This window comes from Hippopotamus amphibius, chromosome 6 (genome assembly GCF_030028045.1).
Source record: "Hippopotamus amphibius kiboko isolate mHipAmp2 chromosome 6, mHipAmp2.hap2, whole genome shotgun sequence".
Taxonomy (NCBI): domain Eukaryota; kingdom Metazoa; phylum Chordata; class Mammalia; order Artiodactyla; family Hippopotamidae; genus Hippopotamus; species Hippopotamus amphibius.
In genome coordinates, this window is record NC_080191.1 from 113,552,129 (window position 1) to 113,568,894 (window position 16,766).

The following is a 16,766-nucleotide window of genomic DNA, read 5'->3' on the forward strand; positions in this document are numbered from 1 at the left end:
CCATAGGACACTTTTACAAGACTGCTCTACTGCACTGCATTTTAGAACTTAGCGGCTAGCTCTCAGAAATAGTAATCTGTGCTTGTTAATATGCTGCTCTTTTGAATGGATTCTTAAGATATTTTATGTGTTCTCCTTTTAAAACTAGAGACCATCTTTCTTTAGAAAAGGAGGTGTGTACTCTACTTATGCTGTAATTAGAGCTTTGTAGACAACACAGCATACTACAGGTGTTCAATAAATGCCTCTTACTGATTTAAATGGAAATCAGTTTTGCTATTATAAAAATATGCAACGTTATAGAAGGACAATAAAATCTGGCCAAAATTATGGCTAGATGAAATCTAGTTTAATTCTAAACTCAGTTATGAAACAATGACTTTGTCTTTCGAAGAGTTCTTAATTACTGTTTCCTATGTACAAACGTACCAAATCCCATTTTTATTAATATGCTCCTAGTTTAATTACCCCACATGATTATAATTTTAGCTATATGACCAACACGGGTGAAAGTTCTATTTTTCTGGGTTTATGGCAGAGTTGAGTAGTTTTTAAGTGTCAATATAAAATTATCACAAAGATGAATGTTTCATATACTACAGTTAAAAAGATTTTCAATACCCATAGATGGCAGTTTTAAATGCAAGTCAAAAGATTATGGAACTAGGTTTTCTCTGCTGCTAATGCCTAAAGCAGGCTACCAGAAAACAACATCTGGTGTCCTCCCAAAGGGGAGGACAATTTTATCCTGCACATTTAAAAATGCCCAAAATTAAAACTGGGCTCACAGCAAACATATTTACATTTCTGGCCGTCGGCAAATTTACCTGAAACACAGAGCCACATCCCACATTTCTTCAGTTCCTCCATAATAAGAGTGACTGCATGATGGGAGAACATGACTGATTTGTTCTTACCTGACATACAGAAGCAGGAGGCAATGCTCCCTTGAAGAAGAGGCTCAAGCCACTGCTGCTTCTGTTTCTCACTTCCATATAGGTAGAGCACCTCCATGTTCCCTGTGTCTACTCGTAATAAGGAAAAGCATTTGTTTTGCATTTAAAAATTTACCAATATGAAATCCAAACTTTACATAGATAATAGACATGAACCTTTTTAGAGCAAATATTTACTAACAAAAATATTTTGAAACATAATAGACGAGATTGGGCGCGTTTAGGGTGGCATGGCCGTAGGCTAAATATGCTAGTAAATATAATTTACAAGAAAGGTATGCCATAAGTAGTTACAAGTACATGGCATTTGGTGCCTGTTTATTCAACTTGTTCTGAATCACAGACACTTGTCTACTTCATCTCCATAAAGCATGGCTCTAATGAGTTTTAACTCAATTAGGACTGAGATAAATAATTTTCTGGCCTAACCTTTGCCTGCTATTTTGCAAATATACTCTGCTCGGAGTGATTGCAATGTTCTTGGAGAACAATTAACATTACTTATTAATGAGACTTCAGCTCTGAGACTCCTGTTCCTCAAACACACTCTGTGCTTTCTAACTCCCACATGTTTGCTTGGGCCAGACCTTCTCTCAGGTGAAATTCTACCTGTCACTCCTAAGTAAATTTCTGCTTCCGAGCCACCTCCAATTGTAAAGACTCTCCAGCTACCCAACCAGAAATATCTCCTTCCTTTGACCTCACATGGTACTTATTGTCTCTTTACTGCTAACATTGCTCTTACTTCTGTGACTCCATACCATCTAGAAAAGTACTAGGTAATATCTCAAGGATGCTAAACACGGAATCCCTGCTCTGGATAGAAAATGAGAGTAGATAACTTCAAAGACCCTCTCCAGCCCTAAGAGGACACTGTGCAATACATGATACACTGCAGTATCACTCTCAGGTGAAAAAGAATGCTTCATATCTGCTGTGGAGCAAAATGCTCTAGATGCCTTTCTCTGATTTTCATTCCCATCAAATTTCTAAAAATACTCTCTAAAGCCTTTCCCATGAATAGTCATTACTTATAAGATTTTGAGGAAGAATTTTTCAGGACCGTCTCCTACAATGATATTAAAAACAATTATTGAAATGCCTGTTAAAATTGAACTAAGTCTAAGTTAAGTCTCTCAAAACAGGTTTATACTCTGTTCAGGCACTCCTAACAGGGCCCAAGTTATATTAAAATGCACACAATTCCTAGTAGATTAACACAAGCTTAAACTTCTTTTCAACTGAGGGAGAAAATGAGTCTTGAATTATAATTAATGAAGTTCATTTTTTTCTTGTTTTAAATTCAGTGTTTCTTGTTGTAGTTTGAATGAGGTAAATATTGAATAAGAACTTTCCAAACCTTAGTTTATTCGGAGAAGCTGACAAACCAAAGCTATCATTTACAGGTTGGTTAAAAAAAAAAAGCCTAGATAAATTACTTGTACAAAAAGAAAAACTTTCTCCTAAATTAGCCTAAAGGCCCCCAAATTTTCTAGTAACAGCTTTAGAATTAAAATGACTATTTTCAACATTCCAATATACAATATTGTATGACTTATCGATGGGAAAAAAAAATAACAACAGAAAGAAAAAAAGGCAGATCAGAAGACTACATATGTGTCCCACAACCTTTTATAACTATTTGGGAAATAATTTGGGTATCTTGAGTAGGAATTCATCTCACATATACTTAACAACACTCCCAAGTATTTAATCGACATCAATGACATTCCCTTCTTCTTCTGCTTTGGAAAAAGCAAGACACAATGCTCTAAAACACAATGGCCCAAAAGTGTCTCCACCACAAAGAGAAAACGCCTAGCTTCCTACCTATGGTTTTACATATCTTGTTTGCTGAGGACAGCTGCTTATCATACTTTGGTCAAAGAAAATGTCAATTTTAAAATTTCAGAAGTTTGGTGATATCATAGTACAACTGATAGACTCATGAATTTTAATACTAGAAAAAAGTCCATGACCATCTAATGAAAAGTTTATAGGTCAAATGGAAAAATAGTGGCAGAGCTGCATCTGCAATGGATGTATTCTATAGCATTATTTTTCATATTATGACCCATGTGTCATAAAATTCAATGGAATATGGTTAGCATTTGCTAAGAAATGAAAATAGTTCAAAATAGAATACACTAGACTAGACCCAGTGGAAAATATATGAATTCATGTAGTAAGGGAAACTTGTTTCATGAAGCCTTTTTCCAGTAATATATGTCTCTCCCCTCCTCATTTCCATAAATCCATCCATCCATGAACACACACATACTACATATGCTACATATTGGGTCACAATATAAAATATATTTCTTACTATGAGTGGCGATAAAAAAAAAGTTTTAAGCAAAAAACTACCAGTTCTCTTTCCACAAAATTATGCTACGTATGTAGCATGATATAATAGCTACACATAATGAGATAAAATCTTTAGAAATTCTGTGAACAGATTTACTTTTATAATAGCCTCATTATTGGATTAAAATGCAGCACAGCAGTAAACTGACAAATCAGAATTTGAAGAGAGAAAACTATATCTAGGACAAGTTCAACCATTATCAGATGTTTATGGACTATCTCAGTAATTCCCAAGAAATGAGAGTCAAAGTCCAGTGTGGAAATACTTTGAGAAGCAACTAGATTATATTTTTTCTGACATTCACTATACCTCTTTTTGGCACTTCCCCACTTCATTAACTCTCTTTGGGAGGCTTTAGTACCAGGGCCATACAATAAACACAAAAGGCAAAACCGAGGCCTAACCTGTCAGGGACACTATAGGATATTATACAATCATCCTTCTACTACAAATCAAATGCCAGCTCTTGACTGGAAGCATCAAAAACAACCAGACTAACTTGGGAGAAAAAGAGACAAAAGACATATCGAGGGTCTACCCTAGACCTATTGCGTCAGAATCTCCAAGGATGAAGCCTGTGAATCTGGATTTTTTTAAAAGCTTCTTAGGGGGTTCCTTCTGCAAACCGGATTCAAAAACACCTTCTAAAGACTATATTCCTGGTTTAGTCCTTCCATATTACCTTTTTAAAGAAAAGTTGGCCTCCTTCCCTCATCCTTCCAATTTTTCATGCCAAAGTCCTTGAAGGCATCCTTGACTCCCCTGTTAATACCTCACAACCAATCAGGAAATCCTCTTGGCTCTGCTTTCAAAATATATTTAGAAACTTTCCACTTCTCACTCTTTCCACTGCTACTCCCTTGAACAAATCCCCATCATCTTTCACCAGGACCATCAGAACAAGACTCCCTGCTTACCTCCTTCTCTCCCTTTGTTAATTCTCAACATAGTCGCCAAAGGGATCCTTTTAAAACTGAAGTGACACTTTGTCAACCCCCATTTCACTGAAAGTATAAGCCCTCACTTACCCTATAAGTCCCAATATATAAGGCCCTTTCCTCTCTGATATCTTTTGCTATTCTTTCCCAGCCACATTGACTTCCTTGGCTAGTCTTGAAATATACCAATCACACTCTTGCTTTAAGGCCTTTGCATTTTATGTTCTCTGTGCTGTGAAAACTATTCCCCCAGATTTCAGCATGACTAACTCTCACTTTCTTTAAGTCTTTACTGAACGTCGTTTTCTTAATAAGGCCTATCCTGAGCCTTCCATCTTAAATTATATTACACATCCCTGTCCCTCAGCATTCTAGAGCTCCCCAACCTTGCTATTTTTTTTCCAAAGCACTTTTCATCTTCACACTTACTATATAATTACTTATTTAATCTATCTATTGTTTATTTTTGTATGTCTCTATTAGAATGTCAGCTCCATGAGGCAGGAATCTTCATGATATATCATGATATACCCAAAGTTCCTAAAATAGTACTTGGCATGTAGTAGGCAACTGATAAATAATTGGTGAGTAAATGGAGAGATAGTGAGGCTTACTAAAAGATTTAAAACTCTATCTATTCTAACTAATCACAGATATATTTAATACCCAGTCAGAAAACCGGAAACCTTATACTCCCAATCCCTTTGGCAGTGACTTCTATTCACTAATACTCTTCAGGTAATGATGTTTAATAAAAGAATAATCCAATGAGAACTTTAGATCTAGTTTTTAAATATTAAATCAAAGTAACTGAAAAGTAAAATTATAGACAAATTTATAAATCAATGACTTTGTGTAGAAAAACTCCCTTGTCATAAAATAGGGAAATTTTAAACACTGCTCAAAATATCCGAGAAAAGTTCTGTTTTTAAATAATATAGTAACCTGGTGCCTGGCAGTTAAAGACATCTGGAGCAAAAAAGCATCTTCCTGTTTCTTCGGCAATCAAGGCGTAGTCCACCTGGCTGAGACCGCTTACAGCTGGCAAAAACAAGTTCCAGAGGCCTTCTGCTTTGGCCATTTCCTGTCAAGGTGATAAATATGCCAGAGTGATTATAATTTATCATGACCTAAAATAGTTTATATTTAAAAGATACTGGTATTTATGCCTTTTGAACTTATGAAGTTATTTATTTCATTGTATTCTATAATGCAAGTAGTTATTAATTCATTATAAATGAACAATTTCTTAATAGTTAAAGAAATGACTTTTCCACCAAGCTTCCTTAGATTTGGCTGAAAAACTAAATTTTCTTACTTGAGCACTTATTGAATCATAGCAATTATAAAATCTCCTACGTCTGAGTATAATTATGCCAAATATAATATTTCGTGCATTTCAATTTCTAATATGTGTTAAAATTTGAAAACATGAAATTTGGATTAAGCCCATGTGGGACAAATACCCTGCCTCAACTTTAGTCTCAAGTGAGTAGCGTTGATTGTATTTTTAATTTGAACAGTTGTAAGAGGCTGTCTCTATCACATACCATACACAACACACTATGTAACCTAATTTGTATATTACAGATTATATTTTTACGTTTCTTTTTAAAAAGTTACAATTGATATAATTATCCTCTACATATACAACAAGAGAAGCAACAATAAACTAAGGTCTCAAAAGACACCTGCATATAAATTCTCCAATTTTAAGATTCTCTTATTTTTCTTACCTTGAGTTTATCAATCACTAAAGGTTTTTTCCACTTGTCTACTGCATTTTCATTTTGAACATAGAATTCAATTACCTCCTTAAAGTATAAGAGAAAAAAAAACTCATCAGTTAAAGTTAATAAAAGTAAATAATGCCACAAACTGCTAACATCCAAAGTAAACATATTTAGGTGAAGTTTTTCAGCTGCTTTTGAATCAGTAAAATTTCCTTCTAAAACCAAACACAGATGTATAAAAAATTTTAGATATTTGCTCCTCACAAAATTATGCTACCTCCATATTAGAGGATTAACTTTCAAAATCCTATCCCAAGATTTGAGTGTTCCATTTTAGCAATATGGCATACTCGATGGTAACTGAATCCTTTCCCAGGGTAATATAACTAAAAATTCTGGGTAAAATATTAAAAATAATTTAAAAAAATACATAGCTGTGCTGGAAGGAAAATAAGGAAATTCTTCAGAGGCCAGGAATAAAAAAGCCTGACTCCTCAGGTGTGAGTGAGCACTGAAACCAAGTTTGTCTGCGGGATGTAGGCTGATCTATGTTACAAGCCTGGGCCCTAATCTGCAATGGGCCACATATGCAGGGGTCAGAAGGCAAAACCAAATGCCCCAAACTGGGCAAGAGGAAGGATGGGAGATCACCACTTCCTGCCACCAAAGCCAGGATGCCTGATAAGCAAAGCCTAAGTGGAAACAAATAGAAAACACCCCCACCCCACCCCCACAATGGTAGACCATGGGAATAAAGGCCATTCACAGGATGGGATAGAAAAAAGAAACATTTCTAACCTGAAGCCTGTATTCACCCAAGTTTGAGATCTGAATTCACAGACCTATGGGGCCCTAAAATTTCAAGTCAAAAATTAAGTTTACAGGGTTCTTGGTGCCAGTGCATGAAAGCACCTGGCAGATGCAAAAGCAAATTCACTCTGGGGAAAAGAGCTTTAAAAAAAGCCTTAACTAATCCCTGCAGATAAAATTCCATTCCAAAGAACACGAGTTCAGAATGAAAAAAATACTAAACATTCAAGGTAACAAACCACCATTAGCAAGAACTAACAAAAACAATAGTTCAACAAAACAGAATCACACCCCCAAAGGTCACAGACAGAATAATAATCAAACACAGAATATAAAGTATTTTTGTCCAATAGATTTCAAGAATAAAGGAAGGAATTAAAAAGATGACAAAGAACTATCAAACTTGGCCAGACAAATTTAAAAAAGAACTAAATGCAACTTGAGGCAAAGAAAAAACATAGCAATTAAACTTAAAAACTCAATGTCAGTGGTTCTCAAACTTTGGTGGGCACCAGAATCACTTGGTAAAACACAAGGGCCCAGGCCCTATCCTACTTCAATGAGTCTACTTCTGTATTTCTACTTCTGTAATCGAAACTAGCTCTCTAGGCAATTCTGACACAATTCAAATAATGAGACCTACTGCTCTATGCAAGACTGAAAAGCGGCTATTTAGATACAGCCAAAAAATAATAAATTGAGAGAAGGATCTGAAGAAATTACTCCTTTCTTGAATGAAGCATAGAATTTCAATAGAAGGAAAATATGAGTGGTTAAAAGATATGATGATAACAGAGAGAATCATTACTTCCCTGTTCTCAGGCAAAAAAAAAAAAAAAAAAGGAAAAGAAAAGGAAAAAAGAAAGAAAGGTAAAAGTTCATTAGCAGAGTCTCATTAAAGGAGCTTGGTCCAAGAAGAAACATCTGACTTGTAAGAAGGAATAGTAAATAAACTGATAAATACATGGGTAAATTGAAATTTTAAAATTAGCCACATAAAGAACAATAACAATAATCTTTAATTTGTGCAACTAAAAGAATCAAGATGAACTAAAATACTGGATTGTAAGGGCCTTCTTCAGTATTTTGCTATTAACGCACCTCTGTACTTATTTTCTACACATAGGCTGGTAGAATTACTGAATTAAAGGCTATGAACATTGGCCAAAACTCCATATTACAAAATCATTTTCTAAAATTGTTCTACCAATTTACAGTCATATTAAGAATATGCTAAAATATTCCTTTTATTGAAGCACGGCTAGTCTAAATACTGCTATGTTTAGTTAAAACTTCAAGAAGACAAAGGACTGCTCTTTCACAGGCACCAGGATGAACAGCACTTGGCATTTCTGTCAGGAAGTCAGTTAAGTTGGAAGATTTCCTGTTTAGGGTTGTTTATTATTTCCTACCCTCACATTGCCATAGAAATAGTCAATGCAACTGTGTTTGATAAGAAATATGTTATGTAATACAAGTACAAATTCCCCATCTGTGACTACTTCTCTATGACACTATAGTTTTTTTTAATATATATATTTTTTAATTAATTAATTAAATTTATTTATTGGCTGTGTTGGGTCTTTGTTGCTGCACACGGGCTTTCTCTAGTTGCCGCAAGCAGGGGCTACTCTTTTTTTTTTTTTAACTTTTTATTTTTTTATTTTTTACAATAAACTGCATATATTTAGAGTGTACAATTTGGTATTCCAGTCTCCCAATTCGTTCCCCCTCAACCACCCCCACTTTCCCCACTTGGTGTCCATATGTTTGTTCTCTACATTTGTGTCTCTATTTCTGCCTAAGCAGGGGCTACTCTTCATTGTGGTGCACAGGTTCCTCATTGTAGTGGCTTCTCTTGTGGAGCACGGGCCCTAGGCGTGTGGGCTTCAATAGTTGCGGCACATGGGCTCAATAGTTGTGGCTCACGGGCTCTAGAGCACAGGCTTAATAGCTGTGGTGCACGGGCTTAGTTGCTCCGTGGCATGTGGAATCTTCCCAGAGCAGGGCTCGGACCTGTGTCCCCTGCATTGGCAGGCAGATTCTTAACCACTGCCACCTAGGAAGTCCATATGACACTATAGTTTTGAGAAATTATGCCATTTTTACAATTATTTAACAATTTGTATTAATATTTAATACTTCCTGTTCTAAAGTCTATTGATTTTGAGATTTGCAAAAGCTATTTGTGATACAGTAGAAGCCAGAATTAAAACACCTCATGACAAAGACGCTTTCTTTACTTCTTAAAGTATGAAAAAGTTTACTGATGAAAAAAGAAAGCAGAAAATATGCTTGGTGCCTGATCAATTCTCCCCAGATATCACCTTTAACATCTAACTTTCTCATTCACTGATTGAGATACTGTTGTGGAGTATATTGGTTCAGAATCTTAAATCTGAGCCTACAAATAATTTTGCAATGTAATGTGTTTTTCACTTTAAACTTTAGTCTGTTTGGAAAAAAGAAGCAACAGTTCTTCCCTAGTATATTATTAGACTCAGTAGGAAAATGTGACTAATGTTATCATTAGGTTAAGTGTCAAATATGTCATGTTGCTAGTTCCTGTTTTACATGCTATTTTAGGACTCCTTATCCATTTTAAATAGGAAGAATTGCCCTTTTTTTCATTTTTTTTCCTTCCAGTTTTAATAAGATATAATTGACATGCAGCACTGTATATGTTTTAGGTATACAGCATAATAATTTGACTTACATAATCATGAAATGATCATCACAATAAGTTTAGTGAATATACATCATCTCATATGCATAAAAATGAAAGAAATAGAATTTTTTCTTATGAGAACTCTTGTGTTTCATATATAACATATAGCAGTGTTAATTATATTTTTCATGTTATATATTACATCCCTAGTTATCTATCTTATAATTTAAAGTTTATACCTTTTGACTACCTTCAACCAATTCCCCCAGGCCTTCCCCCAGGAGGAATTGCCTTTTAACATTCAAATGGATATTCTTACTTTATGATATCCAAGGAGTTTTAAAAGGCCATTAGAATAGCATGAACAAACCTTATTTTTTCTCATTGTAGAAACTGGAAAAATATGTAAAATATTAAGAAGTCATCAAGGCTCTTACCAGCTAAAGATATGCGCTATTAAGATGTTAGTATATTATATGATACAATCTTGTTTTCTAGATATGGTTGTTTTAGTTTTTATAAACAGTTATAATCATATTGGATAGAAATTTTATAGGCTTTCCCCCCTTCTATTTTGAAAAAGCTAATTACTTTTCAAATGTGTATGTTCACAAACATGGATTAGTACTGTTCTGAATCATTCTACAGGGTAAAATGTTTTAACAGATGTTAGTACAGGTTTTTAAAGGAAGAAAAATCTCACATTATTAGATATAGATATATTCCAGATTTGAAAGATCTACAGACACAAAATGATTATGGCTTTCCTTGCCACACAAAATGCTGACAATCTTTCTTTTAAAACTATAGACTGGGACTTCCTAGATGGCGCAGTGGGTAAGAATCCGCCTGCCAATACAGGGGACGCGGTTTGATCCCTGCCCCAGGAAGATACCACATGCTGTGGAGCAACTAAGCCCGTGTGCCACAACTATTGAGCCTGCGCTCTAGAGCCCGTGAGCCACAACTACTGAGCCCATGTGCCGCAACTACTGAAGCCCACGCGCCTAGAGCCCGTGCTCTGCAATAAGAGAGGCCACCGCAAAGAGAAGCCCGCGCACCACAATGAAGAGTAGCTCCTGCTCGCCATAACTAGAGAAAGCCCGTGTGCAGCAACAAAGACCCAACACAGCCAATAAAATAAATAAATAAATAAATAAATTAAAAAAACAAAACAAAAAATAACTATAGACTCCTTTTTTTAGTGTATCACAAAGCATTTTCTTTTATTGCAAATTCTTTGCAAATATTTTAGTAGCTGCATGATATGAGGTTCAGCAGATATATCACAACCCAACTTGTAACACTTCTTCTGTGCTGCATTTCCCTGGATTGCTCATTTACATTTATGAATGAAAGAACAAGGCTACTTGGTTTCCTCTCCCAATCTGACTTTCCTTTGAATAAATCAGGTAGGCTGATAGGCAAACTGATGGCTACACGAAACCCCCACGGGAAAAAAAAAATGGAGGACTCTTTTCTGGAGCATTAAACATCATTTGAAGCCCTGGCTTCTTTGAAACACATCATCTGCTTTTTCAGAGTACTCTGGAGCAAACACCATTGCTACCCAGGAGTATTAGAAACCAACTCAAGCAGCCCATCTATTACAAGTTAATTCTTAAATCAAGCATCTTGATTTCTCTTCCTCTTCTCACTCTTGCTCTCCATAACAAGCAATCTTAGGGGACCACAGTGTTTAAAAAAAAAAAGGTTACCACCTGTATTACAGTCCTCTCTTACTTCCAAATTCTTTTGAGACGTGGCTTCCTGTTAAGTTTTCATCTTTAATATGATCCATTCTGCTTTCCAAATCCAATTTCCATTCTCTTTTTAAAAGCTTTAGTTCTGTGATGTGTACCTCTCCCATTTTTGTGCTTTTACCAATACCATTTTTTTAAAATTTCCTTTTTTTTTTTCAAAGAGAACTTATTTTTTGGCTGCACTGGGTCTTCGCTGCTACACGTGAGCTTTCCCTAGTTGTGGAGGGCAGGGTCTACTCTTCGTTGTGGTGCGCAGGCTTCTCATTGTGGTGGCTTCTCTTGTTGCAGAGCACGGGCTCCAGGCGCTCGTGCTTCAGTAGCTGTGGCCCGCAGGCCCTAGAGTGCAGACTTAGTAGTTTGTGGCGCATGGGCTTAGCTGCTCCGCCACATGTAGGATCTTCCCATACCAGGGATTGAATCTGTGTCCCCTGTATTGCCAGGCAGATTCTTAACCACTGTGCCACCAGGGAAGTCCCTAAAAATTTCTTTATTGTTAATTCAAGAGGATTTTATTTGTGAAAGGGGAGGTAAATGCTGATTTCAGTCTGCCAGTTTGAACTCAAAGTGTTGCATTTTCTTTTCAATATATGAAAGTTCAGAATTTTATTTTATTTTTAAAAAATATTTTAATTTTATACTGGAGTATAGTTGATATACAATGTTGTGTCACAGGGACTTCCCTGGTGGCTCAGTGGTTAAGAATCTGCCTGCCAATGCAGGGGACATGGGTTCAATCCCTGGGTCGGGAAGATCCTCCATGCCTCGGAGCAACTAACCCCCTGCGCCACACCAAGCCTGTGCGCCACCACTACTGAACTTGCACTCTAGAGCCTGTGAGCCACTACTGAAGCCCACACGCCTAGAGCCCACGCTCTGCACCAAAAATGCCACCACAATGAGAAGCCTGCACACCACAAAGAAGAGCAGCCCCTGTTCTCCACAACTAGAGAAAGCCTGCCCGCAGCAATGAAGACCCAATGCAGCCAAAAATAATTTAAATAAACGTAAAAAAACAACAACCCAACAATGTTGTTTCAGTTTCAGGTGTACAGCAAAGTGATTCAATTATATGTATTCTTTTTCAGATTCCTTTCCCATATTGGTTATTACAGAGTATTGAGTAGAGTTCTCTACACTATATAGTAGGTCCTTGCTGATTACCTATTTTATATATAGTAATGTGTATATGTTAATCCCAAACTACTAGTTTATCCTTTCCCCACCTTCTCCCTTTGGTAAACGTAAGTTTGTTTTCTAAGTCTGTGAGTCTGTTTCTGTTTTGTAAGTAAGTTCATTTACATCACTTTTTTTAGATTCCACATATAAGTGATATCATATATTTGTCTTTCTCTGATTTACTTCACTTAGTATTATAATCTCTGGGTCCATTCATATTGCTGCAAATGGCATTATTTCATTCCTTTTTATGGCTGAGTAATATTCCGTTGTATATATGTACCACATCGTCTTTATCCATTCACCTGTTGATGGACATTTAGGTTGCTTCCATGTCTTGGCTACTGTAAATAGTGCTGCTTTGCACACTGGGGTGTGTGTGTCTTTTTGAATTAGAATTTTCTCTGACTATACACCCAGGAGTGGGATTGCTGGATCACATGGTAGTTCTATTGTCAGTTTGTTAGGCAACTTCCATACTGTTCTCCATAGTGGCTGTACCAATTTACATTCCCACCAGTAGGAGGGTTCCCTTTTCTCCACACCCTCCCCAGTATTTATTGTTTGTAGACTTTTTGATGATGGTCATTCTGACTGGTGTGAGGTGATACCTCATTGTAGTTTTGATTTGTATTTTGATAATAATTAGATGTTGAGCATCTTTTCATGTGCCTCTTGGTCACCTGTATGTCTTCTTTGGAGAAATGTCTGTTTAGATATTCTGCCCATTTTTTGATTGAGTTGTTCGTTTTTTTTGATATTGAGCTGCATGAGCTGTTTGTATATGTTGGAGATTAATCCCTTGTCGGTTGCATCTTTTGCAAATATTTCTTCCATTCTGTGGGTTGTCTTTTTGTTTTGCTTATGGTTTCCTTTGCTGTGCAAAAGCTTTTAAGTTTAATTAGGTCCCATTTGTTTATTCTTGTTTTTATTTTCATTACTCTAGGAGGTGAAGTAAAAAAAAGATATTGCTGCAATTTATGTCAAAGAGTGTTTTGCTTATTTTCCTCTGAGGGTTTTATAGTATCCAGTCTTATATCTGTCACCAAAAGTTCAAAATTTTAAAACTCAAAATTGTATATATACTAACTATAGCAGAAAGTCTTCAAAATGATACCTTAACCACTGAACATATAAGGGCTGACTATTTTAGAAAGCATGTCCTCATATTTAAGTAGTATTTTCTTTAAAAAGCTACACTCTACTCTGTAAGCAAGGTTCATCTCATGCCAGATCTTCACTAAAAATATAATTATTCATATAATTCAAGCAACAACAGTAACTGCTTTATAAACACATATCAACTCTGAAAATTTCTGTTGAAACTCTTTTTCAGTTTCCTGTTTAATTTTGCTCACCTAGCTCTAGACCTCTCAGAATCATAGAAGATTAAAATAGGAATTTATTATGTATCTAGTCATACCTATTCTATTGTAGATGAAGAAATTGAGGCTCTGAGAAATAAAGTTATTTGCCTAAGACCACCTAATTTGTGGCAAGAATGGACTAGAATCCCTTAGAATTTCTACACTAGTGTTCTACCCATATACATACCCTGCCCTGTCTTACATAATAATTTTTATCTTTTCTTCACAGCATTTATCATCTCCTACTTAATGTCTTTCTTTCATGCTAAAGTATAAGCTCTGTAGAAGCATTAGCCCTGTCTTCTTGTTATTCCTTTTACTTTCAATGGCTTTCTAGGTGCCTAACCCATTACCAGGTACTTAGTAATTATTTATTAACTGAATGAATGAGTGTGTCACATTACTTGTCTACTCTCAGTGAATTTACTGAAACTTAACACTTTAAATAGTAGCTTGTGGGGGGAGTGGTGGTAGTATCTGTAAACAGCTTGAAATCATGTACAAAATTTTCTGGGTATGCCTCTCTTGTTTAGTCTACAGTTCTCTTAACTTTCAAAGGGGCCCATTAAAAAAAAAAGGCTGAAAGTAACTGCCTTAGGAAAAGTCATCCAAAGTAGTGTTTTACTCTAACATATTTAAAGATCTCAGCTTTATAAACAACTAATTCCCTTAGACTTAAATTTATTCCACAGATATATCTGTGCCATTCCCTTGGCATATTTCAGAAGGTTGAAATTTTTCAGGATCAGGTTCTGTAGCAGTTCAGTGCTAAGGTAAGGAAGGACATCTAGGTAAGGAATGACTGCAAAGAAATGATACCATGGTACTCCTAGAAGCAGAGATAACAGAAGTAATTTATCAATAGTCTTGGAACACAAATATATCCTGTTTGTTTATAGAATACTTACTTTTTCAGCTGGGAGGATGTGTTGTTTCATGAACCACTTCACCCTAGTAAGAACTTCCTGGCCTGTCCTAGTCTGTGCAAACAACTGTCTGGTAGTATCAGTCTGTGGAAGTGCAGTACTGAAAGTTCTTCATAAAAAAAAAAGTTACAAAGATGTCCAAAATCATTATTATAGACTTTTGAATAGAATGTGAAGTCTTCTCCCAGTTGCCCAAAAACATCTCTCAAAAGAAGTTTCCATATTTTGGAATTTTTTGTCTTTCATGTTATAGAAGGAATGCAGAATCACTTTAGTTTGAACATGAAACTTTAGTGCTTAAAGCACTTTTTGGAGAAAACATAAGCCTGGCATGACCTCAATCAATGGGAGTTTAAAACCTTTACTGAAGACACCTATCAGAATCTTTAAATAAGAAGGCAAAAAAAATTGAATACAAATTTAATAATTACTCTTAGCATATGCCTCACAAATACAACTGCTGGATATCATTATAAACAAGACCTTTAAAGGTCATTATGAAGAGCAGCATTGTCATTTGTTATGTTGTGGAGATCACAAACATTCATGTCTGAGATGAATCATAGAACACAACTGTCCTAATGTTATACCATGGATACTTGTGACTTGGGCAGAATTTCCACGGAAGCATCATCCACGCATTCAGTAAGTGCTACATATCACACTTTTTTTTTTTTTGGAGCGTAGTTGATTTACAATGTAGTGTTAGTTTCAGGTGTGCAGCAAAGTGATTCAGTTATATATATACCTATAGCCATTCTTTTTCAGATTTTTTTCCCATATAGGTTATTACAGAGTACTGAGTAGAGTTTCCTGTGCTATACAGTAGGTCCTTGTTGATTACCTATTTTATATACAGTAGTGTGTATACATTAATCTCAACCTACTGACTTATTTCTCTCCCCCATCACACCTGTTTGAGGGGAGTGTGGTTGGAAAAAGTGTACTAGATGCCTCAGAAGTGCTCCACTAATAGAGATATGAATTTCAAAGATGCTTATGAAATATCGGAATACAGTTTCATGCAACGTCATGGTGGAAGAGAGCAACATTTCTAAACTTGATAAATCATATTATATAATACATAACTTTAAATCGTTATATGTAAGTAACTTAAACATTAGAAGGAAACATTTGAGAATTTTATCAATATCCTTAAAAGTTTATACACTCAAATTGGCAAAAAAAAAAAACCTTTTTAATCATTAAATGGGCATTTTCTTTATATCTGAGATCAATTTATTTTCAAGCATAAAAGAGATTTACTAAAAAAACCCACAAAACTACCACGATTGACAGCAGCAATTCTGGTGTTTGTAAGCAATAATAATAATCTCTATCCCCCTAAAGTTTATGACATTCACAGACCTAATAAAGGCTCTAATTTAAGTAAGCCATGGAATCTATATTTTGCTTACCTTTTTGAGAGTTGTAATCCAGTTTCTGCCAGAGGTTGCACAACACTGGCAAACTGAAAGCTACTTTCAGATGCACTATTTCCCAGAAGATATCTACTATATACTCCCTGTAAGTAAATTAACATAAAGTGATTAAAATTCATTGAAAACTATTCTTCAGCTATCCAGTCTTTCCACAGTTTCCCGGTTATGTGAATCACTAAACTTACAAGGTACTAAGATAGAAATCAGACTATCAATTCTATTAATTTACATACATGAATAATCATACCACTCCAAATTAAAGAATTACACTTGTATCATTTGGCTAACATAGTCTCATCATAACAGACTTATATCTGGAAATCAAACCAAACTTTAAAATGTTTAGCAGTTACTAAAGATACCAAATTGACAAATTATATCACCTCTTTAGATCACTACTCAATCCCTTCATAGTGGAGAAAAAAAATCTAAAGAAACCAAAATAAAATTAAAAACTATAAAACCAAAGACAAGGCGATGAGATGACTTCTAAGAATATTTTATCTCATTTTTTGGACCCCTAATTTAGGTGAAACTATTCTCCTTTGAACAGTGTTAGTTGAATGCCCATCTGTTTTTCTTTAATTCTCCATGTTCTCCAACATACTCTGTTTCATAC

At 35.4% G+C, this 16,766-nt stretch overlaps 1 protein-coding gene across 4 annotated transcripts in view; it reads right to left on the reverse strand.

Moving 5' to 3' along the window:
- ACAD11 (acyl-CoA dehydrogenase family member 11) overlaps window positions 1-16,766 on the reverse strand; it is an 88,287-nt gene that overhangs the window by 37,041 nt on the left and 34,480 nt on the right. For all 4 annotated transcript variants that reach the window (XR_009054243.1, XR_009054244.1, XR_009054245.1 and 1 more), the window contains exons 8-12: window positions 16,124-16,230; window positions 14,688-14,814; window positions 5,999-6,076; window positions 5,208-5,346; window positions 918-1,025 (exon numbers count right to left, since the gene is read on the reverse strand). Coding sequence is in view for 1 of the 4 variants with exons in the window: in XM_057738310.1 (XP_057594293.1) it covers window positions 918-1,025; window positions 5,208-5,346; window positions 5,999-6,076; window positions 14,688-14,814; window positions 16,124-16,230 (559 nt within the window). In the remaining 3 variants the exon portion in view is untranslated. The remainder of the gene's footprint in view (window positions 1-917; window positions 1,026-5,207; window positions 5,347-5,998; window positions 6,077-14,687; window positions 14,815-16,123; window positions 16,231-16,766) is intronic.